The sequence below is a fragment of the Schistocerca cancellata genome, chromosome 7 (assembly GCF_023864275.1).
Source record: "Schistocerca cancellata isolate TAMUIC-IGC-003103 chromosome 7, iqSchCanc2.1, whole genome shotgun sequence".
Lineage (NCBI taxonomy): Eukaryota > Metazoa > Arthropoda > Insecta > Orthoptera > Acrididae > Schistocerca > Schistocerca cancellata.
The window spans coordinates 138,360,695-138,387,370 of NC_064632.1; the positions used below are offsets into that span (position 1 = coordinate 138,360,695).

At 40.3% G+C, this 26,676-nt stretch overlaps 1 protein-coding gene across 1 annotated transcript in view; it reads left to right on the forward strand.

Annotated features, from left to right (window-relative positions):
* The window catches only part of LOC126092585 (protein piccolo), a 650,406-nt gene that overhangs the window by 617,948 nt on the left and 5,782 nt on the right, over positions 1-26,676 (forward strand). Inside the window, exons 15-17 of the mRNA XM_049908272.1 lie at positions 133-379; positions 858-1,100; positions 23,564-23,951. Of these exons, the coding sequence (XP_049764229.1) occupies positions 133-379; positions 858-1,100; positions 23,564-23,619 (546 nt within the window). The 3' untranslated portion in view covers positions 23,620-23,951. The remainder of the gene's footprint in view (positions 1-132; positions 380-857; positions 1,101-23,563; positions 23,952-26,676) is intronic.

Here is a 26,676-nt window from a genome sequence, read left to right on the forward strand (position 1 = left end):
CTAGTATAGAAAAATACCGGCATGTTTTCAGGAATTGTTCATTATTGCCACTTACAGTATGATTAATTTTCCAGTTATTTCAGAATTTTGTTGTCACATTTTAAATTATTATTAACATTTTGTTTCTTTTAGAATTTGGAAAATGACATACCCGTAACAGCAGTAACAAGCAAACTGGATCTCGCTGAACGCCGCCGTCGGGAAAAGAGAAACCTGTCAAACAATGCAGCACCCGCTGGTTCTGATTCTGAAGGAGAGGATCAAGATGTGCACCTTTCTATCTGGCTAACCAAAGGACCTCCAGCTGAATTGGACACATCACCAAAGAAGCTCAAATTCCTCAGCATGTTTGGTCTGACAACACTTGCCAAAAGAAATGGTAACCATATTTAGTTATTTTTTTACCTTTTTCCTCCATGTCTCTCTCTTATCTTTGACTAATAATCTTTGATTTCTTCTAGGAGTCAAAAGTTTTGATTAAAAAAAAAACATAGTAAATGTAGTCTTGCAAAAGTGTACTAGTTGATATTAATACTTCATAAATAATTTGTGCTGCAAACTCTGTGCAACAGTTCAGACTTTCAAAGCGTTTGTCATATTCAATCTGTGCTTTCTTGTTCAAAGGATTATTCATTATCTGGAATAACAGAAAACAATACCTGTAATTCCTAGGATAGTACTATACTCCCAGAGTTCTATTGGAGCTTTACCTGTATTATAAATCATTTGCTGTTCTGTTAAAAGGATTCATTTAAGAACTGTTGTTTACTAAGACATTTGAAAGACTCTCATAAAAAAATAAGTTCGATTTTCATTTATTGTTCATCAATAACAAATGTGAATATTGCATTTTACAGAAATGGAGCTTCGAAAACTTGAAAGGCGGCTTGCTCGTAGCCTCACATTGGTACAATTGGAGGAAATGTCAGTGGTTCCATCTGCTCTTGAAAGTAATGGTACCGAATCACCTCCACTTCCACTTAGTTTACCACTACCTCAAGATCACCCTGAGGTATTAGTGCGCTCTCCTGATTACAAGAGCAAAGTACGCTTCCTGCGTTTCCTGGGGCTTGAAGCACTGTCCAAAAAGGATAGGGAAGGTATGCAACAACATAAAAACCTCTTTCTTCTGCTTCTTCTCCTCCTTCCTTCTCCTTGTATGCTGTACCAATTTATGTTATGCGTGGCGCATGTATCCTTATTAAGAAAGTTTATGTTTAAAAATTTGGTCCTAACTGCTTAAGGATTATTATGTGAAGTGAGGAAAGTTTCAAAATAATTAGAAAGTGAATTAAGAAACTGTACTCATCACTGGGAAAAAATAGTTCCCTGTCTCCCAAAACATTTAGTGGTTCCATTTTGACACGTATATCCTCAACTCATAATTTCCAAGCACTGTAAAATGTGTTCTAGAGGATACTTTTGATACTATTATCACTCCATCTCTTAACCTTTTTTTGTTCCTTTTGCAAATAACCCATAGAAAAACAACAAGCTATCATATGAGCTCTAACTTTTCTGATTTTCTAATCGGTATAATTTCACAAGTTTATGTAAGAGGAAGCAGTATATTGCCTAACTCTCTTGAATGTCTGATGTTGTAGTGGAGAAGACCCATCTTCAAGCAATAAAAAATCCAGGATGGAATGTAACAATGCAGACAAAGGTACATCCGCAGAAAGAACCACAGTCCAGCATCTAAAAACTGATCCCAACCTTATAATGCTACCTATGGGCAAAGGATCCCTCAACATACAAACTAAACTTACATCCACAGAAGGAACCACAGTCCACCATCTAAAAACTGATCCTGACCGTATAATCCTACCTGCAGACAAAGGCTAGTTGTCTTGAATTGCAAGGATTACCTGGCAGAAGGAGTCTACCAGCTGTCAGATATTTTCACCTATGAACCTTGCCACAGTGACCCTATTCCAGTAATCCAGCAGGATCTCCAGTCACTACTCAAATCCTTTGACCCATCCTAGAACCTCTCCCTGGAGTCCATCTCTCTGCTCACACCTACCACTCCCCTCACTCCTACGTTCTACACACTTCTTAATATCTATAAACCTAACCACCCAGGATGCCCAATTGTGTCTGGTCACCATGCTCCCACTGAGAGAATCTCTTCTCTCATAGACAAACATCTTCAAACTATTACTTGGAATCCACCCTCATATTAAAAAGATACCAACCACTTCCTCCACCAATGCTCCAGTCCCTGTCCCTTTACCACACAGTGCCCTACTTATCACTGTTGATCCACCTCCCTGTACTCTTAACATTCCTAATGCCAATGGCATTACTGCTATTGAACACTACCTTTCCCAACACCTGACAGATTCCAAACCAACGACCTCCTTCCTAGTTGCCATGACCAACTATATCCTCACTCTCAATTACATCTCCTTTGTAGTCATTACCTACAAACAAAATCCGGGTTATGGCTATGGGCACCTGCATAACACCATCCTACTCATGGACCATCTAGAGGAATCCTTCCTAAAAACCCAAAATTCTAAACCCCTAACCTGGTTCAGATTCATTGATGAATCTTTTCTATCTGGATCGAAGGTGAGGACACCCTATTAACATTCCTCCAGAACTTCAACAACTTCTCTCCCATTTGCTTCACCTGTTCCTATTCAACCCAACAAGCCACCTTCCTAGATGTTGATCTCCACCTCAAAGATGGCTACATCAGTACCTCCGTCCATATCAAACCTACTAACCACCAGCAATACCTCCACTTCGACAGCTGCCACTCATTCCATACCAAAACGTCCCTTCAGTACAGCATAGCCACCATGGTTGTCGCATCTGCAGTGACGAGCGGTCCCTCTTGAAATATATCGAGGGCCTCACTGAAGCCTTCGTTGAGTGTAATTGTTCAAAAACGAATCTCGCATGCCTTACCTTACCAGTCTCCCACCACCTCCTGCCAAAGTCCCATTGTCTGGCCACAGAGGAGCATTCCCCTCGTATCTCGGTACCACCCAGGACTGGAGCAACTGAGTTACTTTCTCTGCCAGGGTTTCAATTACCTCTCGTCGTGCTCTGAAATGAGAAATGTCATGCCCACTATCCTTCCCACCCCTCCCACAGTAGTATTCCGCCATCCACCGAACCTACACAATATACTCGTCCATCCTTAAACAACCCCTGCTTCCAGTCCCTTACCCCATGGCTCATACCTCTGTAATAGACCAAGATGCAAGACCTGTCCCAAATATCTTCCTACCACCACCTGCTCCAGTCAGGTCATAAATATCACCTATCCCATCAAAGGTAGGGCTACCCGTGAAACCAGTCATGTGGTCTACAAGCTAAGCTGCAACCACTGTGCTGCATTCTATGTAGCAGGGTGTATACGTGGACAAGGAAAAAAAAATTCCCGGATTTCTCCCGGATTTCCTGGTTAAAAATACACTTTCTCCCAGGTGGAAACATAGTTGTTCTCCATTAATTGACAGTATATTTTCTCTCGGAACTGTATAACGTATCAATCCTTTGAATGGTTATGGTTTTATACATGGGCATAGAATTTCCCGGCACTTTAGAAGACGAAACACCTTTTGGAAAGATGTTTGATGTGCAGTAACGTGTACGCTGCATATTTTCGTATTACGAAAGTATAAATTTGAATTCCACCAAACATCGCATGTTACTTTCCGAAGCATTGAAATCGAGATTGCGATGCATATTTGTAAGCCAGTCATAGCTCATGTCACGTGATCTCGCCAGCCGATGACAGCGGATATTCAGAGCTTCGAACGCGTGGTGTAGTCAGCCAATAGCAATATCACTGTTAAGTAGTGCGACCACACGAACAGGAAAAGTTAATGGTTTAAATTAATATATATAATGTTGCTACAAGAAAAACGAAGCTTTCACATATAATATTGGTCTCTAAGGCCAATACGCTGCAAGAGAAGCTAAGCTTTCACATTTAATGTTGGTCTTTTATGCACGTATTACATTTTAAGATATATCACACAAATGTGCCAGTAAATTTTTTAATAGTGACATAAAAGTGTGATCTTCTGGGCTATAGATTCTTCAAAGTGGCTCGTCATCAAAGAGCTGATTTTGAAATGAGTCCCAGATTCCCAGTGAAGTAGGCATCGACTTGATATTAAGTTTTTCAATGTGATTTCGGGGTGTAAATTTCCTTGGGTACCAGTACTTTGTTATCTCATGTCTGGTTCTTTGTTATAGCATAATGCCATACGTGCTAGAAGATAAAAACGTACATTTGAAATGCACCGAACAGTTGAAAGTAGCCAATAGTTTGAAATTAAACCCTTTGTTTCAAATATATTGACTGCCTTGGCGGAAAAGATTAATAAAAGAAAATTTCTTCAGCAAACCGATAAAAATAACTTTATTGTTCTGATTGTTCTGCATGGGAATTAATGCTTAACTGTCAGAAAGGTGGAAATAAAATAAAATCTGAAACTAATAACGTATTTTAGCCTTCTGTAATTATGTGAATGTATTTTAATTCACATAGCAGCTCCCGGCCAAAGAAATCAATTTTGTTTTCATTTGACATGAGTGCAGTATACAAAGAGGAAACAGCAAAATCACTAAATGTAAACACGGGTTAAGTGGAGACTACCCGCTTCCCTATTATAACTCAAGACTGCTCTGCACATCAGACCCGTATCTACTATATTTCCGAACCGGGGCAATAGTAGATAGTGGTGTCTCTCGAGCGTTTGAGATAGGACGTCAAAAATTTAAAAACAATCGAATTTTCAAAAATACATTCATTTTGTAGTGCACAACTTTCTGAAGACTCTGATACATAAAACATACGTGTCCGAGGAATTGTAAGACATGTTATCTGATCTTAAGTGTGCCAAAGTGCAGTGCCACACCTCTTCAAACAGCATTCTTCTATCGCACATCACTGTATTTCGGTCTGTGTAATTGAAACGTGTATATTTTGTACTGGATGCCATCAAACTATATTCAGGACACATTTCTTCAATCCTTAGCTCCTAGAATTTTTTTCTCTCTAATCTTCCTACAGCTTTACATGACATGCTTTCCTTTCTGCGAAAGGATCTGTTGTGTTGGCAGAAGAGCCAACACCGTGTTATGAATGGAGGCCGAAATGCACGCACTTTAATCAATTAATGATGAATGTCGCTCTTGACAGTACATGATTCACAATATTATCTGTTCAGAATACGTGCATAGTAACTGAATATGGCGCCTTGCTAGGTCGTAGCAAATGACGTAGCTGAAGGCTATGCTAAACTGTCGTCTCTGCAATTGAGAGCATATGTAGACAGTGAACCATCGCTAGCAAAGTTGGCTGTACAACTGGGGCGAGTGCTAGGGAGTCTCTCGAGACTAGACCCCCCGTGTGACGGCGCTCGGTCTGCAATCACTGATAGTGGCGACATGCAGGTCCGACGTATACTAACGGATTGCAGCTGATTTAAAGGCTACCACCTAGCAAGTGTGGTGTCTGGTGGTGACACCACAGGATCTGTTACCTCATCAAAGTTCATCACATGTTTTGCTACATGAAAAATCGAAATGTCATTGTCTAATACTGAAAAAGCTGCAATTACAAATAGGCCCAAGACTGGTGTGGTTTCTCGACCTGATTACCTATATTTTGTCACTGTCTGCGTTATAAAATAAAATAGGCCTTTATAATACTGCAGAAATTGTAACACACGCCAAATAAACGAGACTGTTTTGGCAGAAATGGTCATTTTTATAACACGACGGAATATAAGTCACAAAGTACCAATATCAAATGCCTAATAGGCCTACCATAAGCAAAAAACTTTACGTTAGGAAATAGTTTTACACTTCATTCACATGCTCCAGTTTCTCAAGCATGAGATCGAAAAGTAGTAGTGCGAAATTTTTATATAAATTTGGAATAGTCTTATGCTTCCATAATTTGCGTGATGTCCCCGTTTCTTCTCCTTTCTCGTTCTAACAAACAATGTTGTCATCACTAATTCTGTATCTATTCCTGCCAATGTCAAAGTTTATTCGCCGGTTAACTTCACTAACTCTGCCAGAATCACCAATTTAGTTATCCCGCGATTATTCTCCGGTTAGGCATCGTTACGTGTTCGTACAATGCGTCTTCCACCCTGCTTCCAGAAAAGACCTTAAAGAGGCTGTACAACTTGCTAGTATAGCAATGTGGCCAAAATTTTTCTGTCAAAATTTCATTTTCTTGGATACACCAAGAAGATAATACTTAATATTTCTTACATGTTATTCCTGTTAGTCGTTTATTCGCACTCTGGTAGTCTGAATCTATGGATTTTGCTGGTAATCGTAACAACGGTCACCATTCGCAAACCCAATCAACCACATAATCAGACAGTGGTTGGCTTTCTTTCGTTCGGCTGTACTCTGCCCAGTTCGTATAGCCCCTTTTGCCTGCAGGAAAGTTTATTTCTAGATGTGACGAGGATTCCACTGACAGAGACATCATGTGCACTATGCAGGCAATCACAAATCAACTTATGATTAATTCAGAAATCAACTTAGAATATGTTCAAAAACCGACAGGAACACGTTTCAAACTTATACGAATAATCGATAGACCAACATGCGCTGGATGGTAGATGCTTTGTGTGAAACAAGGTTTATATGAATAGCCCCCCCTCCCGCGCAATCTGGCAGCTTGTGCGCGCCAGTAAAATTTTTCCTGGTAGCACCTAGCTGCCTTCTTCTTCTTCTTCTTCTTCTTCTTCTTCTTCTTTTGCTGCGACTGCTTACACAGCCAACAGCCACGTTTCTGGTTTCTGTAGCCAGAAGCGGAAGAAGATACTACTCAAATGCACATGCGCATGATCCCACTCGTAACTGCTAAAACATATCTAATGTTAACAGTTGTGATGTCATGCTCATTGGAGGCAATTTGTTGTTACGAAGCATTGCATAGTCTTCCTAAAGCCTTTGACACATTTTGCTGTTGGCAGACGCTTGTATGAGCACTGTGTTTTGTTGCTGTATATGGCGCATTTCCTTTGCAATTTAAGTTTTATTTTTGTTTTTTCTCTCGTGCATGTTTTATTACTGCAGTATTATTCTGCAGTAGCAGGATACAGCAATATCCTTTGTTAGAGTATTAGTTCTTATCAGTCAAAATTACAAAAATTTAACTGAGAACAAAAACAATGAAAAATTCCTGGAATTCAAGAAAATTCCCGGGTTTTTCCCGGTTTTCTCCCGTATGAAAAAATTCCCGCATTTTTCCCGGATCTCCCGGTTGTCCCAGATCGTAGACACCCTGATGTAGGCATGACAACCAACAAGCTGTCTGTCCGCATGAATGGCCACCGACAAACTGTGGCCAAGAAACAAGTGGACCACCATGTTGCTGAACATGCTGCCAAACATGTTATCCTTCATTTCAACAACTGTGTCAGAGTCTGTGTCGTATGGATCCTTCCCACCAACACCAGATTTTCTGAATTGCGCAGGTGGGAACTTTCCCTGCAATACATCCTACGTTCCTCTAACCCTCTTGGCCTCAACTTTGTTAGCCACTGTCCTCACCCATCCAGCCCCTTCCCTGTTCCATTCCAACGCTACACAGCCGTCATTCCACCTCCACACCCAGTCTCTTTATTTCTCTCTTTTTCCACTTCTCCCCCCCCCTTCCCACCTCTCCCCTCCCCTCCGTCTAACCTGCAGCACTTCACTGTCTACCACCCCCACCATACTATCCCTCCTCCTCCTCACCCCCACCCGGTCACGACTCCCATCATGTACTGGTGCTGCTGCTCGCAATGTGGTTTCAGTTTCCTGAGACTGCAGCCGCGTATGTGTGTGTACTTGCACGCGTTTGTGTGTGTGTGTGTGTGTGTGTGTGTGTGTGTGTGTCTTGTCGACAAAGGCCTTAGTGACCAAATGCTTTAATTGTCAGTCTTTTTTTTTTGTGCCTATCTGCGACTGAGCATCTCCGCTATACGGTGAATAAAGAAGACCTATCTTGTAATAGCTGCAGTGTAGTTCATGAGTATCACTCATCAAATCTTCTCTCCCCTCTATCAACCCTTTCTAGTAAGGGTTTCAGATTGATGAGTAATATTTGAGAATCAGTCTAATAAGTGTTTTGTACATCACTTCCTTCAGTGGTGAATTACATTTATTTAGGATTCTGCTAATGAATGTATCTGGGATCTGCTTTGCTGGATGCCATTGTAGTCTTCAGTGTGAAGACAGGTTTGATGCAACTCTCAATGCTAGTCGATCCTGCAGGAATATTTGATCATACACACATTTGAACCTGTCACTACGTGGTCTCATGCTACAATTTTTACCTGTAACACTTCCCTTCAGTATTAAATTAACTATTTACGATGCCTCAGAATATGTCCTATCAACTGATCCCTTCTTCTAGTCCAGTTGTACCATTTACTTCATTTGTCCCCTATTCGATTTATCCTCTTTCCTTTAGCCATTAGTAGATATTGTACTATCCAAGCGGCAGCACTCGTCTGGTCCTTTTAGTGTTACGTTTTCCCAATCTGATTCCCTCATCATCACCTAACTTTATTTTACTATACTTCATTAGTCCTTTTACATTTATTAATGCTTTTATTGTCACTTTTCAAGATAGTATCCAATCTATTCAAACGATCTTAAAGTCCTTTGCTCTCTGTGCCAGAATAATTGTCATTGGTAGACCTTGAAGTTTTTTATTTCTTCTCCTGGAACGTCATTTCCTTTTCTAAATATTTCCCAGATTTCATTTATTGCTTGCTCAGTGTGTAGATTAAACAACATAGGGGATAGGCTGTAACCCTACGTCATTTCCTTCCCAATTACTGCATCCAGTTCATGTCCTTTGATCCTTACGATGAGAGTCTGATTTATATACAAGTTACAGATAGGCTTTTGCTTCTGTATTTTATCTCATCTACCTTCAGAATTTCAAAGAGTTGATTCTAGTCAGTATTATCAAAATCCTTTTAAAAGTGTGCAGTAGCAACATGTGTTCCTACGTTTTTCTGGAACCCAAAATGATTTACCCCCAGTTGATATCTAACTGTCATTCCATTCTTCTGCAGACAATTTGTGTTAGTATTTTGCTATCAAGACATACTAAACTGATGGCTTGATAATACTTATAACCATCAACACCTGTTGGGGTTATTACATTATTCGTGAATGGAGTGTATTTTTCCTATGTCATATATCATATATACCAATGGAAACTTTTTTTGTGGTTGTATCTTTCAGTCCTTTGTCAAATTCTTATTTTTGTACCATATCATCCCATTCAAATTTCTTCCTTCCTGTAATACTGTCTTAAACTGTATTTCATTTGTTTAGCCCATCTGTACATTCTGTCTACATTCCAGTCTTATGTTTATTTGTTAGTTCTGCCTTGTCATCTGAACTCCTTATATTTATAGGATACACACTTTATTCAAGCACAAAGCACACATAAGCAAACCGCCATCATTCATGAATTTGACTACAGCTAACCCGGTCAAATTTACTATGCACCAAGGCTGATATTCTTATCCACTAATTACTTATTAAGAGTGACTCACTCGGTCAGTACATGGTGTACAGGGAGTTCATGAGAATGGCTAGTTTTTTGCTGTAGATAGATAGGTGCTGCGCAGATGAGAGGAAAAATTAAGGAGGTACCTGAAATTGAAATACCTGTTGCCATGACTTTGTAGTGGCAATTTCTGTGATATTGTGGCTCATGCTGAAGAATTTGCTCCATGCTAATGCATCTCTTCTATGCTGCTATCAACTCATCCAAAGAGTTCATAAAGTTGGGTTCTGAGGAACTAATCAGAAAGGCCAAGTTTTGAGCAGGTAGTATATCTAAAGCTTCGCCTAAAAAGTGCGGTAACAGATACGTTATGTGTAGAATTGTAACCCCTGTTACGGTTGCTGGAAAGTGAAAAGTTTGCCTTCGAATATCTCGTGTTGTGTTGTATGCCGCTACCTCTCTGCTCAAACTGTTCTGCACCCTTAGGGCATCCTTGCTTGTAACGATTCTCTGTAATTACCACTGGATTACGTATGGAATGCACCCAGTGTGGACCACTTTCTGAAAGTAGGGTTGTGGCACTACAATGTTACACAGGCATCCTGCTCCTGTTCCTCCTAAGAACACATGCTCTAGTGGTGACCTGGATAACTTGGGATGGGCAGATGGTGACAAGCTCTTGGTGCTGATATTTGTCCGTAGTATTTTCCTCCTGGGAAAATCAGTAGTACCACTTTTGTTCTGGCTTGCACAAATTTTCCCAGAGTCTCCCACCTCATCAGATATTGGTGAATTGTATAGTACTTTATACTGGACATTAGTGTTTGCTGCTGGGAACCAGATTAATACATGCAGGCAAGCATGGTTCTACTAACCTTTATCCTCATGAAGTGATAGGATTTTCTCTTCCTGAGAAGTAATAAATTCTAACATAGCTCGTAGCTCTTCTTGTGCTTAGTAGGCTGGCCATAAACTGTCTGGTGGCAACAGGGTAGAGGTTAATTGTCCATGCACCATATGCTATATTGCTCCCAGTAATTACACTATTTCCTCTTGGGCATCCCCTACACTATTTGCAGGTATACATAAAAACCATGCTTCAGCTGACATGGTACACTGTAAGTGTAACTGGCTATGTGCTATACCCAAATCACAGTTCACAACCCTGGTAGCCATTTTTAAATAAATTGTTAGTTCTGCCCTTAACCTTTGCAACAGTCTGATACTGTTAAGAACTCCTTGTTTGAGATTTGTTAACTGTGTCGTGTACCACCCCACTTGTATTATAGTGTCATGAAATTCCCATTTCTCATCTCACCTAATACATCCTTCTTCCTGCCGTTGAGATGCAGTACCGAGAAAGCTTCTTCCAGCCTTCGTTCCTCATTTTTTCATTACCCACATATTGTTAGTTAGTTTTAACCTCCAATAGTGGCTGGTCAGGATGATGATGTCCTTGTCACTGCCCTATATATTATGGTCTGCAGTTAATATTTAAAATACGAAAACAACTTTCTTTCACTTTGCGCTCAGAATTAAGTCACATTTACATCTTCTCTTTTTCCAGGAGTGTCAACAAGTGTGATGCTCACCTTAAAAGACAAACACTCCTGACACGCACAGTGGTTGTGCACATTAGCAACTGTAGTTCACTGGTGAAGTCACTGGTGAAGTCATACCTATAACCTGTTATGGATCTTGGTACTGGGTAATGAATTTCTGCGAGTTGCCAATATCACCCACTGCCCAACATGATGTTCCAGTAGTTTTGTGTTGTGTTGCTCTAGCCTCATCTCATGCTCAAGGGCCTCAGTATTGGCTTTCTGTACTCATTTCCACACTTCTCTCAATTTTTTCACAAAATTTCACACTGGCTCACCATTTTTTCCGACTTTTGATTTGAGCACTTAAAATGGCAACTGCAGTTTTCGACCATATACAACTTTGTACAGTGATAGGCCTGTATTCTCCCAAGTTCTTGAATTGTTCGCCACTATCGTATAAGGCAACAAAGTATCACAATCACTGTGATGACTGTTCACGTAGTGGCTTAACATTTTTCATATTGTTTGTTGTACATGCTCCATTCTTCCATTAACTTTTGGATGTAATGGGTATGTTCTCGGCTTATGAATACACAACAAATGGTGTACCTGCTTCATTAATTCTGATATCAAGTTAGTGCTCTCAATCCGTGATCATCATTTCTGGAACACTGAATTTTAGTAACCAATTGTTCACCATTGCATGCACTACTGTGTCTGCTCGCTGATTCAAGATAGTTATCATCCCTACACAATAAGAGGAATGATTTGTAGGAGCAAAAAGGTTGTGTTTTCCCTTTGGTATCTGGCTAAAAGATCCTAAAATGCGCATCCTGATCATTTCAAAAAGTTTCACAGCTCCCGCACATGCTCGTGGCACTCAGTTTCTTTTTTTCTTTCTTTTACATACTGCTCTATGTCCTGTCTATGCATTCTCAACAACTAATGTTTGCCCACTGTTTGATCCATGGTTGTATGCCCTCTATAAATGGATAACATGTGGTCGTGTGCCTGTTCTAACAATTCTTCTCTCAGTGTGACAGGAACCTTGTTGTCTTGCACTACACGCCATAGAATAGCCAGCTGTGGTTGTGTTGCAAATAGCTCGAAATCTGTGTCAGCACCTTGCGCACTCTGTCATTCAGCACTGCTATGACCTACTAACTGAACTACACCAATTTTCCTACTAAGGCCATCACATCACTGTGCTTCTTTGTGGATTTATAACTTCAAAACGGAACTCAATCAATTCCAGTGCCCAATGTGAAATTCTACTGGATCGATCCTTTCACCTCAATAACCATGTCTGTGCTGTATTAGTTGTCAGCAAATGCTTCAGTTTTTTCAAATGCAGTTTTTGTACTTCAGCATCCAATGGAACTTCACACCTTTAATAAGTGCATGAGAGGTCATGCTATTTCCACAAATCCGTGGACAAATTTCCCATAGTAGTTTGCTAAACAAAAAACAAAAAAAACTAATTATTTGCCTGTCTCGGAAAACTACTTCAGATTGTCTGGAAAACTACTTAAGATTGTCCAAAATCTTCTTCACAAACATTACTGCAGGCACACACCAGGTACCAGTGCTTTCCTCATCATGTAATTGGCAGTTAATGACTTTCTCCATGACCAGTTATACAGGATGGGACATCTGTTGGCTTATAGTACGCAGGTGATTGGTTCCAACTTGGGATCCTGTGTTGCATGACTCCGGTTGATGGCAATAGTACACGCGATTTAAATAGTTCCTCAAATTTTAACAGCAACTTCTCCATTGCTGTTGTTTCTGTTTCTTGTTAATGCTTCACATTTGCTTGTAAAGCAGTTATACCAGGATGTATATGCCCCAGGAAATCTGGGAAAAACCTGGTAATTTTTTCATCTGGGAGAAAACCGGGGAAGAGCTAGGAATTTTTTAGATTTCTGGGAATTTTTGAGTGTTCTAGTATTCAGTTAACTGTTGACTGGTAATAACTGAGCGTCTGTATACAGAAAAATGTGTCAATGGCTTTAGGACGAAGACTGTGTGGTATTTCATAAAAACAAACTGCTTACGATGAGTGTGATGTCACAATTCTTTGCATTGGGTTCATTTGAGCACTTTCCAGCAGGCTCACGCGCATGCATAGTTAAGTCACATATGAGCAGTACCTTCTCCCGCTTCTGGCTAGTTGAAGTTTGGCTGTTAGTGATTTTGCTGTTTCCTCTTCATTTCAAGCTCTCATGTCAAATGAAAACAAAACAGATACCTGTGGCTGGGAGCTATCAAATGAATTAAAATGCATTCACATTATTATGGAAGACTAAAATTGTTATTAGTTTGTTTTCTGATTTTATTTTAATTCCATGTTTTTGGCTGTCAAGAATTAAGCGCCTTGCAGAGCAATGAAGTTATTTTGTCAGTTTACTAAAGAAATGTCACTTTATTAATCTTTACCGCACAGGCAGTCAATTTATTTGAAATGAAGTGTTTCCATCCAAACTGTTAGATAGTTTCAACTGTTCGCTGAATTTTGAGTGCGCGTTTTCGTCTTCTGTCACATATGCAATAATAAAGAACCGAACATGAGATGATAAAGTAGTGGTACGACAAGAAAATTTATGTTCCGAAAACCACACTGAAAAGCTTGATATCAAGTTGGCGACTATTTCGTTGCAAATCTGGACATACGAATATGCACTTTAAGACGAATCGTGCATTTTAGTATGGTTTACCAAATGCCGATGCTGTTGGAGTAGCCTCTGATGTCCTCCTTTTATGATGTAATGTAAGTTCATGTGAACATACGGGCTTCATACATCACCGTAGCTGCGCACACGCAGTAACGCCTGTTTTCTGGCACTCTCTGGCAGCTGCTAAAACGAACCTGTTGCTAACAGGTTATGGGAAAATATTAAGAGTGGTTGTTTGAGAAGCATTAGTTTCGAAGTAAGTTTCCTTTTACGCAAGACATACTATGTTACGTGTGAGAATGTTTGATGAATTTATAAAGTCACAGAGCATTTTACTCTCATTTAAAACTTGATAGATACTTTGAGTACCAGCCGCTTAGAATAATTTTGAGCCTAGGAGACCAGACATGAATTCACCATTTAAAATTTTACTGGCACATTTGTGTGATGTATCTTAAAGTGTAACACACGCAAAAAATGACCAATATTGTATGTATACTATATGTAGTCTGTGTATATTAATTTAAACCATAAACTTTTCCTATTTGTGTTCGTGCTACTTAACAGTGATGGTGCTATTGACTGGCTACTTCACGTGGCCTAAGCTCTGAATATGTGCTGTCATCGGCTGGCGAGATAATGTTACATGAGCTAGGATTGGCATAGAATGGCACATCACAATCTCAATTTCAATGTTTTGGAAACTAACGTGCTTTGTTTGGTGGAATTCAAATTTATACTTTCATAATACGAAAATATGCAGTTCTTTATTTTTCCCCCCCGAAAGTTCTACACTGGTGCATAAAACCTTAACCATTCATAGGATTGATAAGTGTTACAGTTCTGAGGGACAGTATACTGTCACCTAACATGGAAAAAGTGTATTTTCACCAAAGGAAAAGTGTATTTTAACTGGGAAATGGGAAAAATTGGGGATTTTTTTTTCCTTGGTCATCTAGGCACCCTATATACTGGTACTTGCCTATGGCCAAGGTGTGAGCTTGTCCTGGCTAGATCATCTTCATCTAGAACATCAAAATTGGCAACCAGTAATCTTTTAGACAAACTTACATGTTCAGTCCCAAAACTATCAATATCAACAGGCACTACTTGCTCACCATCTTCCCCACATGTGTACAATACTTCTGTGCACAACTCATTGTGCTTTATATAATTCATCATTATCTTTCAGTGGTTACACCACACATCATAAGTTTACAGGTAGTTCTGTTTCCACATTCTGCTGAAACAGTTTCTCTGTACCTTGTGGTACCGTATCATGCAAATTGATCCTTAGTGATTTTTTTATGCAGTTTGACCGATCCTTCACGAGTGTTGAGCCCTGTGGCAGTGTGTCACCAACGATAGCTCTCCCCCCCCCCCCAGATGGAACTATGTTTCTGTGAGTTGTACCATGTGTTGTCCAAGATCAGTGTTTGCATGATGCTTACACGGGAAGTCTAGTTGTAGGATTGTGCAGTGCTCTTTACCTATATTGGCCAAAACTTCCATGTTTTCCCAAACTGCTCTGCATCTTGCATCTACCTGGAAACTTAACATCAATGAACCATGTAAATGCACATTATTACCCCCTCGCACCGCCCCCCTCCCCTCCAAATAACCTATACCAAAAAGAGTTTAACCACCCCTTTCCCAAGAGGTCCAGACTTGCCACAGATACTGGAGCACCTGTGTCTAACAAAAATCTCTGTTCTCTACCATCTATCTTGTCAATCGGACAACATTCCACCACTGCATACATTTTTAAAGCATTACAATTCACTGGGGATGCCAACCAGTGGATCTGGGGCTTCCATTGCCATTTAATGGTTGATTGTTCATATTCTGTCTTGCCCCATTTATGCCCTTTACTTCCACAATCTTGCACTCTGCATCCAAACCTGCCACATCTCCAACACTGTGAATCTCCATATGCGACCGAGTGAGATAGCGCAGTGATTAGATCACTGGACTCTCACTCATGAGGATGATGGTCCAAACTCACGTCTGGCCATCCAGATTTAGGTTTTCTGTGATTTCCTTAAATTTCTCAGGCAAATGCCGGGATGCTACCTTTGAAAAGGCATGGCCAATTTCCTTCTCCACCCTTCCCTAATCTGAGCGGGTGTTCTGTCTCTAATGACCTCATTGTCGACTGGGCATTACACACTAATCTCCTCCTCCTCCTCCTCCTCTTCGTATGTGATCCGAATGTCCACACTGGTAGCCTTTAACATCAGTAGAAAAGAAATTTCTTCTGTCATGGCCTCTAGTTACCGCCTCTTTATCCTCAAGAGTCATAGCAATGCCTATGGCATCAGTGAAGTCCTTGAAAATTCTGTGCACACCTTTCTCTATACATCACGTGGCAGTTAACAGAAAAATGCATTCCTCTGCTCTACTTCCTGCAGAATGACTATTTGTGCCTTCACTGTTTGTTAATTCATAAGTATTAACATTAATTTTTGTATCCTTCCCACAAAACATTCAACGGATTCTTTCTGCTTATGTGATACTCCATTTCACTGCTCATGATAATATCTGCAGCTATTCTGCCTCCTGTATCACTCTGCTAGGCCTCTCCTTCGTTCATCAAATGATAGAACATTCCTTACGGCTCATGATATATTTCGTAAGTTCCAGCATTCCCCATCAAATTTAACGTGGTTGTTTATAACTACTGTTCAGCTGCACAATCTCCCAGCTTTGCAGCTGTTAACAGGTCATCTGCAGACACTAAATCATACTCTCCTGCCTTGCCTGAAAAAGGATAGATGACGCTAGTAGTAGTTGAATCTAGGGAAGGAACAGATGAAGTGTACTAGGCTGTATCTTCTTTCACAGCATGTAACTAGCTATGTGGGTCTGTATTACCTGCTTTCAGTTGAGCTATTTGATACAACAAAAAGACTGAATTGCTTCCTGTGTGGTAATTGTCTGACACAGGAGGACACTTAATTCTAACATTACTAAATACAATTCAGTCTTTTCACATAATTATCAACTGTGTGTATTTGTCACACTGCCTGGCATAATGTGCATATTGTTTAAATATGATGCATTTCACTGGGCGAGACTCCATACAGGGATATAATTCCACTGAGTGCACCTAACCACTTCTGTACTGGTGTAATCCTATTCACATGCCCTTGAACTGATTCAAATCTCTACTCTCATTAGTTCTAACAAACTTCTCACTTACATGCTAATACCAGTCCCTTAAGCCTGCCATCACATTTGAAAGACTCACAAACAGAAAACATTGTTTCTTCACTCACCCCAATGTGCTGACGATGGTCTGCATTGATTTGTGATGTTGCTTGAAGCCCCTGGTCATATCTGATACCAGTTAAACCAGGGTCAGGATGTATCAAAATGCTACTGATCTTGCTACATGCTGTGGTGTTGATGCAGGATGTTTGACAGGGCAGCAGATAAGATGAACCACTTGATCGACCATTGTAGAGCTATAGAGGCAGTGAGAGGATGACAGTAAGTTCATTAATCTGAGTTCAGACAACAGCAGAAAGCGTCATCTCGCTGTAGTCAGTGTCCTAATGGTGCACGCCTGCCCTGGGTGTCATTGTTTGCTTAGCTTAGTGTGCAGCAGCAGGATACAGCAACGGCACAGTCGCTTGGCCAGAGGGGCAGTGCATCGGTGGGCATGGAGAGCTCTGGCAGGCCTGGACAGGTGGCAGGCATCCTCCAGGAACAAACTCAGATGTGAGTCACTCGCAACATTTAGTGCATTGCGTGATCAGCCAACAGCCTGGGGTGGGCCCAGTGCAGGTGGCACCTGAGTGCAGATTGCAAACCAACAGCTCCCAAGTATGCACCCTGTAGTAAGTTGATCTCAGCCAGCAGATGATCCCCAGCCGGAAGGCACCGGTTGAACTCCAGGCAGCATCAATGCTAGGTGCAGCCCATAGTCCTGCAGCTGGCAGAGGCAGTATCTAGTAGTAGTTGAGGCTGGTTGACCTGCATTAGGTTGACGATTGGCTTGGAGTACTTCTGAATGCTGGCTGTGGTCGATGGCTGATACTGTGTAGCTGGTGTGCGTGGTATTTAGGCCATTCGCACTAGCAGTGTTGTGAGAGGACATCATTTTTGATTGCTGAGACCACAGCATGGTGCAAGACACAGGCACAGTATAATCCAGTTCACCACAGTTCACTGGCACACATACTATGCTGCATCAACAGTGTTCCAACCCCGGCAGCAGACAGTGGGCTTATATAAGTGTGCCAACCAAATTCACTTTAGTGCCAGGGCGTAGACTTCCATCATGTCAGCTTAGCCCATTTTACAGCTTCTGGCAGAGGAATAGGGCAACAGTCACCCGTTTGCATGGCTGTAAGTCGTGGACACCCACCCGTTTTTTGATATGTACTGTGAACAGCAATCGCCCTGTAACATTCTCGAGTTCCTACTTTTATGTCTAATGACCGATTTTTGTTTTATTGTATGAACTATAAAATTACAAAGGGACAGAATGGTGAGTACTTTCTTCCAAGAGACAAATTTCCAGTATTGCTCTTGGGACCATGTAAAAGTACATAATCTATCCCAACTTTCAGAACTATGAGAAAGGTTGGGGAAGGCTAGAAAGGAGGGACATGTCGCTTGGACGACATGCTTTGAGGACATCCTGTCACCTTCCTCAGCTTGTCCCTCTTTACTCCCTGAGGAAGCAGCAAACAGTTCCAAAAGCTAAAATAATTTTTTGTACCTTTATATGTTTCTGCTAATAAGTATTGATTAGCCAGAGCATATTTTTGAAATGTTATAGTTTTCTCAATGAAGCTCTCTTTGCGTTGTATGCTTGTAAACAGAGACTGTCTGTTTCCATGTCTGCATTTTAATCTTTGACAATTATTAGGCTTGATATTTGTTGTGTGGATCCGCCACAATTCATTTGCTGTCACACTATCAGTGATACCACAGATATTTGGAAAGAAATGCAATAAAATCCCTTTTTAATGAGTGTATTCCTTAAATGGCAGCTTTCCTCAAATAGGAGTTAAGCTGATGGAGCGATCCAGTATCTGAAAGAAACATTTTCAATTGATAATAGTACTCTCTTTATTACGCGCTCTTCTTGTGCTGGAAACTGAAACACAACTTAGCATGAACTGTATAGTTTTTCTTTTAACTCACATGTAAAATTTCCAACTGAGGTCTTGATTTATAAGAATCATATGGATAAAGAAGATACTTTTATTCAAAAATCATGTTATTCACCAAATGACTCAGCAAACACATGATATGGAAGTTAAAGAAATTATACAAATTATTTTTCTTTTTCTTTCCAGCTGGTTGGTACAGGAGAACAGGAGAGAACTGTTTGAACTGAGATAAAATAACTCCCAGGCAATATCAAATCTTTATAAAGCCACCAAAAACCTTGCTACTTCTTCATCTTCTTCATTCACAGTGTTACCACTCCTTCCACCATCTAGTTCAGATTGTTCCTTCATTAGAGTGCTACACAGCTCACTTGCATTTATATGGGATGTGAAAGTCAGGATATCATCCCAAAAACTCCTGGAATATACCATTCACTAAAATGTCTGAGATGAATTCCCATTCTCATTAGGGGAAATCATCATTCTCTGCGGCACCTGATAGTGCACCATAGCCAAGAATTGCAAATCTGCCATCAAGTATGGTGTACTGTGTCACAGTATCACAAGCTACAACAAACTGGTGGATAAGCTGTAGAACATTCATTTTCTTTACTTTCTTTGTCGTAAATGATGAAATTGGTTTTGCACTATTGCCATTCTGTATTTTGCTTCCACAGAGTGAATTTTCTTCTGCTACTAGCACAGTTGTCAAGAAACATGCAACATTAACAACTCAAAAAAAGGGGCATCTGTCAATAATAAGAATAATCTTCCTTCATCTCCTCTTGCTTTGGCATCTCACCTGAGTTATCAGTTAAAAATTTCTGCTGTCACTCAGGGATTTCTTTGAAAACAAACGTGGTTTCAAACTTTCGAATTACCTATGGTGGCACTTTTTATAGTATTAATGCACAACTGAGCTGTCAGTTTTTGTGTGTTCTTTTTGTCACCCTCGCATATTTCTGCACCCCCCCCCCCCCTTCACAATAAAAAAAAAAAAAAAAAAATAAATCCGGTTGTGAGGGAATTAAATGGTAAGAGATATTATCGTAGTTTAATCAAAACTAAATGTTTCACACTGCACTATCAAATAATTGTTCATTGTGTTGAAATTTATCAGAAATTACTTACAAAATGTACAGCAAATTTATTCTTTTGGGGATATTTCATGACAACATGAACCGGTAGTAATCTACAACGGATGCTTGTATTCTGTCTGGTATTAATCATTTGTCAGCCATTTTTCTTGGTACTAGCAAGGACAGCATTTTTTGCATGTATTCTAATATGGTGGATTTGTTTACTAAGATTTTAGTGCCAGATGATAAAAATTATGTATTGATGCATTCTGACACATGTTTTTCAATATTATTACAAATTACCAGGAATGGGGGAAAGAAAGGCAGTAGAAGAAGAATGGGTAGCTGAGGGATGAAATAGTGAAGGCAGCAGAGGATCAAATACGTAAAAAGATGAGGGCTAGTAGAAACCCTTGGGTAACAGAAGAAATATTGGATTTAATTGATGAAAGGAGAAAATATAAAAATGCAGTAAATGAAGCAGCCAAAAAGGAATACAAACGTCTCAGAAATGATATTGACAGGAAGTGCAAAATGGCTAAGCAGGGATGGCTGGAGGACAAATGTAAGGATTTAGAGGCTTATCTCACTAGGTGTAAGATGATACTGCCTACAGGAAAATTAAAGAGACCTTTGGAGAAAGGATAACCACTTGCATGAATATCAAGAACTTTGATGGAAACCCAGTTCTAAGCAAAGAAGGGAAAGCAGAAAGGTGGAAGGAGTATATAGAGGATCTATACAAGGGCGATGTACTTGAGGACAATATTATGGAAATGGAAGAGGATGTAGATGAAGATGAAATGGGAGATATGATATTGCGTGAAGAGTTTGACACAGCACTGAAAGACCTGAGTCGAAACAAGGCCCCCGTAGTAGACAGCATTCCATTAGAACTACTAACAGCCTTTGGAGAGCCAGTCCTGACAAAACTCTACCATCTGGTGAGCAAGATGTATGAGACAGGCGAAATACCCTCAGACTTCAAGAAGAATATAATAATCCCAATCCCAAAGAAAGCAGGTGTTGATAGATGTGAAAATTACCGAACTATCAGTTTAATAAGTCACAGCTGCAAATTGCTAACGCGAATTCTTTATAGACGAATGGAAAAACTGATAGAAGCCGACCTCGGGGAAGATCAGTTTGGATTCCGTAGAAATGTTGGAACACGTGAGGCAATACTGACCCTATGACTGATCTTAGAAGAAAGATTAAGTAAAGGCAAACCTACGTTTCTTGCATTTGTAGACTTAGAGAAAACTTTTGACAATGTTGATTGGAATACTCTCTTTCAAATTCTGAGGTTGGCAGGGGTAAAGTACAGAAAGTGAAAGGCTATTTACAATTTGTACAGAAAGCAGATGGCAGTTATAAGAGTCGAGGGGTATGAAAGGGAAGCAGTGGTTGGGAAGAGAGTGAGACAGGGTTGTAGCCTATCCCCGATGTTATTCAATCTGTATATTGAGCAAGCAATAAAGGAGACAAAAGAAAAGTTCGTAGTAGGTATTAAAATCCATGGAGAAGAAATGAAAACTTTGAGGTTCGCCGATGACATTGTAATTCTGTCAGAGACAGCAAAGGACTTGGAAGAGCATTTGAACGGAATGGACAGTGTCTTGAAAGGAGGGTATAAGATGAACATCAACAAAAGCAAAACAAGGATAATGGAATCTAGTCAAATTAAGTCGGGTGATGCTGAGGGAATTAGATTAGGAAATGAGACACTTAAAGTAGTAAAAGAGTTTTGCTATTTGGGGAGAAAATAACTGATGATGGTCGAAGTAGAGAGGATATAAAATGTAGACTGGCTATGGCAAGGAAAGCATTTCGGAAGAAGAGAAATTTGTTAACATCGAGTATTGATTTAAGTGTCAGGAAGTCATTTCTGAAAGTATTTGTATGGAGTGTAGCCATGTATGGAAGTGAAACGTGGACGATAAATAGCTTAGACAAGAAGAGAATAGAAGATTTCGAAATGTGGTGCTACAGAAGAATGCTGAAGATTAGATGGGTAGATCACATAACTAATGAGGAGGTATTGAATAGAATTGTGCAGAAGAGGAGCTTGTGGCACAACTTGACTAGAAGAAGGGATCGGTTGGTAGGACATGTTCTGAGACATCGAGTGATCACCAATTTAGTATTGGAGGGCAGCGTGGAGGGTAAAAATCGTAGAGGGAGACCAAGAGATGAATACACTAAACAGATTCAGGAGGATGTAGGCTGCAGTAGGTACTGTGAGATAATGAAGCTTGCACAGGATAGAGTAGCATGGAGAGCTGCATCAAACCAGTCTCAGGACTGAAGACCACAACAACAACATACAAATTACTAGTTGATTTGAAAAGGTTGTAATTACCATTGTTACCAAGTATAAATCTGTGATATTAATGTATCATCTTTTTCATAGAGGGACATCATCAGATGTCCAGATCGTGATATTGCTGAATCCTGTCAAGCAAGTATAGCTTAAAAGTTCCCATTGCCTGTGTGAAATGTTTCTTACCTATATTAGCAGTGGTGCAGGAAGCAAGTTCAGTAAGTCTTATCCTTGACAAGACTCTTCAGCCAATGTACAACCAATCCTTTGACCTGTGTGTGTTGATTTAGGTATCCCCTAGTATTTGTGTGGCATTGTGGTGCGGCCTTGTGTTAGAAAATGATCCATTGTGACTCATCATCCTCTGGCATAAACTGTGTTATTAATCACAGTTCCTACGTCTTGTGATAGCTCTCTTACGAGAAAAAAACATTATCAACGTAAGTCTTTTAGTAATTGCAAACGCGATGCTTACGTTAATCTTGACAGTTTTGATCAAATGGCAAACTGAGATTCGTTGTTCACCACATCTGTATATATCCTTGTTACCTCTTCAGTAGTGGCTGGGAAATTTGTTTAGACCCACATCCATGGAAACACACATGCATAGAATCTTCATCATTGTGATGTTACTGCATGAAATTGCGGGCTGACTCTGATACTAATGCCTGGGAACACTGGGGGGGGGGGGGGGGGGGGGGGGGGACCTTTCAAGTAGTGCACCAGCTGGATATTCAGTTAGACTTATTCTGATGACAGGTACTTCCACATTTGCAAATTGTTCATATAAACCTTGGCTTGACACGGCAGCAGCATGACATCCAATTGCTGTCTGAATGTAGGTTGAGCAGCGGCAACAATGTACTTTTTACATTTATAATAAATGGCATATCCAGTGAATACTTCAGTCAAAACTTTCAAACTTTCATCTTTGAAATGTTTGTAAAATTAGAGATTTATATTGAGTGTGAGGAAAATACAGCCCGTTTGTCCAGTAATTTGCAACCACCTTTCATTCTAAGTATTCCAGATATACACTCCCTGGCATTAGAATTTTGAGTGTGAACTTCTTAATAATGTTTCATTGTAAATTAAATGGTATTCAGGGCCTAATTACAGACTGCTGTATGTTATTATTGTTACATGTTTATGTGATTGAACATTATTTTGTATTGATGTTTTTGTTCTCTTTGTATTTTGTTGCAGATTATTTACTTTTTAAAAATATTTTGTAACATGATCTTTGTTTCTTATGCATGATTATGTTACCTCCATTTGTCTGAAATTGAGGCTCTAACTTTCCAGAGAGTGAACTGATCTGCAGACTGTTCTCGCAGAACGATTACGGCGGAAGTGTGTAAATTCTGTGGCAGCCTATTGCAGCAAAGCTGCAGTACGCTCCAACGTGCCCTCAGTCCAGACAGGGATAAAGAAGTTGTAACAACTGTAACAATCCAGCCCCAGGGCAGAATGGTGCGCGCACACTGACGCCCTGCTGCTGCTGTACTGATACAGGATGGCGTCAAGAGGTGGGCGGCTACAAGCAGCAGTAGTTCAGTCCCAGCCTTAACATTACCTCTGCCAACACCTTTGCGACCTGAGTGCCCTGATTCACCTTTGTCCATAGAGGAAGAATGTTCTCGCTGGAATGGAGTGGAAGAGATCTTTGAAGCATACCATAGATATGCTGCAGGTTAGTTGGTTTACTGTGATATCTCTCTCTCTCTCTCTCTCTCTCTCTCTCTCTCTCTCTCTCTCTCTTTCTCTCTCACTGAATTGCTTCCTTTACATCTGCACTATTTACAAAGTTAATACACAGAATGATAGCTGTCAAAGGAAATTTGGTATTATCATATAATTCCAGACTGATACCTTGTGTGTCTCATAATACAGCACTTGCTATGAGATTTTGGAAGTAGAGCTTCATGTGGTGTGCTATGTGGTTTATAACTAAATATGCTATTCCAAAGAGTTCAACAAGAGTGTGCTATGTTTGAAAATTGCTGATTGATTTATTTGTAGATGCTATCATTATTGTGCAATGTTGCTGGGTGCTTGCAGTCTCCAAAACCTGTTTAGCATTGGAGACATCTTTTGCATTTGTCAGTGGATACCAGAAGTTTAGGTTCCTGCCACATACGCATACCATACACTATTAAATTGCTGCCACCAGCTTGTGCTGCTGATACCCTGCAGAGTAGATCCATAGACTGAAGCAGTTGATGCCTGTCGTCACCATCAACTGAAATAAAGTCTGTAACTCAAGAAACAATTTTTTCTCTCCATTGCCAATCCACCTATTTCTCATTTTTCACCAGGAGAGTTGTTTTTGCTGAGGGACCTAAATGAGCTGCTGATGGAGCAACAAGTAGAAGCCATTCACTTGCATGTATGAGGTTGACCAGTGTTGTGTTACGTGGCTAACTGCTCCATAGTGACATGTCTGTGGCAGCACGCCTGTTCAAAGACATGGCGCTTGCTTTGGCTGTTGACTTTTCACAATTCCTCAGAGTTGTGACACTGGTTCATTTCTCTGTGTTGATAAAAGTCTCAATATACTTTAACCATAGCAACTTTAAGACAACCCATTGTTGCCGCTATTCGTGATGTGAAGTATCCAGTCATCAAGTAATACTGCCCTGTTCTTTTTCTGATTAATTTATTGAATATTCAGTTTTAATTACAAATTTTCTGCAGTGGAACATGGATCCCAAGCTTTTAAAGTTGAGGCAGCAGCAGCAGCTGCAGCAACAGCAAGGAAAACAGTGGGGTTTCCAACAGCAACAGTAAGAAAAGCTGTGGGAATTGCACCAGCAATTGCAGACCTTGCTGTTAAGACTGCAGCAAAACCGACAGCAGTTAGTGGCTGCCATTTCCTTGCCTCTTCCTCTTCCTGCTTCAGTGAGGCAAACAGTAGTTTGGATGCCTATTTGTCATATTGTTCTTCATTGCAAGGCAAGTCAAGTAACTGACACTGACCGTCAGTGCACAGTCTTACTGTCTTCTAGTAGTAAACTGTATGAAGTGTTGCAAAAACTATGCCCACTCTCTGATGCTGGTAGTTTGACTTTTTCTGATGTTTGTGGTTTGCTGAGTGACTATTACAGTCATCAGACTCAGCTGTTCCATCTAGGGTCAAGTTTAATAATTGGATTGACCAAAGTAAGCAGTCCTACACAGCAAGGGTTGATGACTTATGAGGCTCAGCACACTTAAGGCGTGACTTTTTCCTGTAAAAAGGGTGGCGCATCGCATCGCATGCGGACTCCTTAATCCATGATGTTATCCATCTCACTTCTAATCAAGAACTAAGTGCAAAGGCTTTATAACATCTGATCGCACCTCAAGTAACATTTTAAAAATTGCTAAAGCTCAGAGTGTAACTACATCAGCTCAAGTGATGCTTCACATTTTCTTTTATATCAATGTTGTTACTAATATTGGTTGCTGTTGTGCTCTGTGATCAGATGATGAGTTTAAAGCAATTTTATCATCTGACTTACCGAGCACATGGTAGTCTGGTCATATGGGACTCAGTAGTTACTATAGCAGTTGCTCATCCCCTGTCTTAATTATCAATAGAGGCACACAAACAGAAGCGCTTTGTTCACTGTTGGTATGTCCCAAAGCAAGTGGAGGCTCAAGCAACTTTTTCCTCCCTGTTGTTGCCAAAGGACCCCACAAAAGTTCATGCTGTCAAATCATGTACAGATTGCACACTACAGCATCAGTGGTGTCACTGCTCTATCTGGGGCATCATCAGTTTTGCATTCTGCAAACTAAGGTACCTTAAGAGTGTCTGCCTTGGCTGGCATGCGTCAGCAATATCTTGTCTCTTGTCAGCATGCCTGCAATCACATTCACGGAATTGAGTATGTTGCTTAAAGCAGTTGGCAGTGCCTAAGTTTTGTAGAGCTCATCGAGTGCCTTTCACCAAGTGCGAGCAAGTTAAAGCAGAGTTAGATAGGTTCCAAAGTGTGAGTGTTATATCCCCAGCATCGTCTAGTCGGTGGGCTACGTCCGTGGTCATAGTTAATGGATCACTTTGCATTTGTGGTGATTTTAAGTGTACTGTTAATGCATAAGCAAATGTCACTTGGTATCCACTTCCTTGGCCAGAAGAATTGTTGGCTAAATAGGCTAGTGACCATTATTTTCCAGAAATTTATTTTTTGACTACTACTTTCAGTTGCCTGGAGAAGATCAGACCCAATAGTTTTTAGTGTTTAATATGCCATTCAGCACATATCATGCAGCAGCTTGCTATTTGGGGTTTTAAATGCTCTCACAATATTTCAGAGATACATTGAGCAACTTATTCAAGGTATCCTCAACTGTTTTAATTATCTAGATGACTTTTCAGTTACTGGGGCTATGTGGGAGCAGCACCTATGCAATCCTGTGCAACCTACAGACAT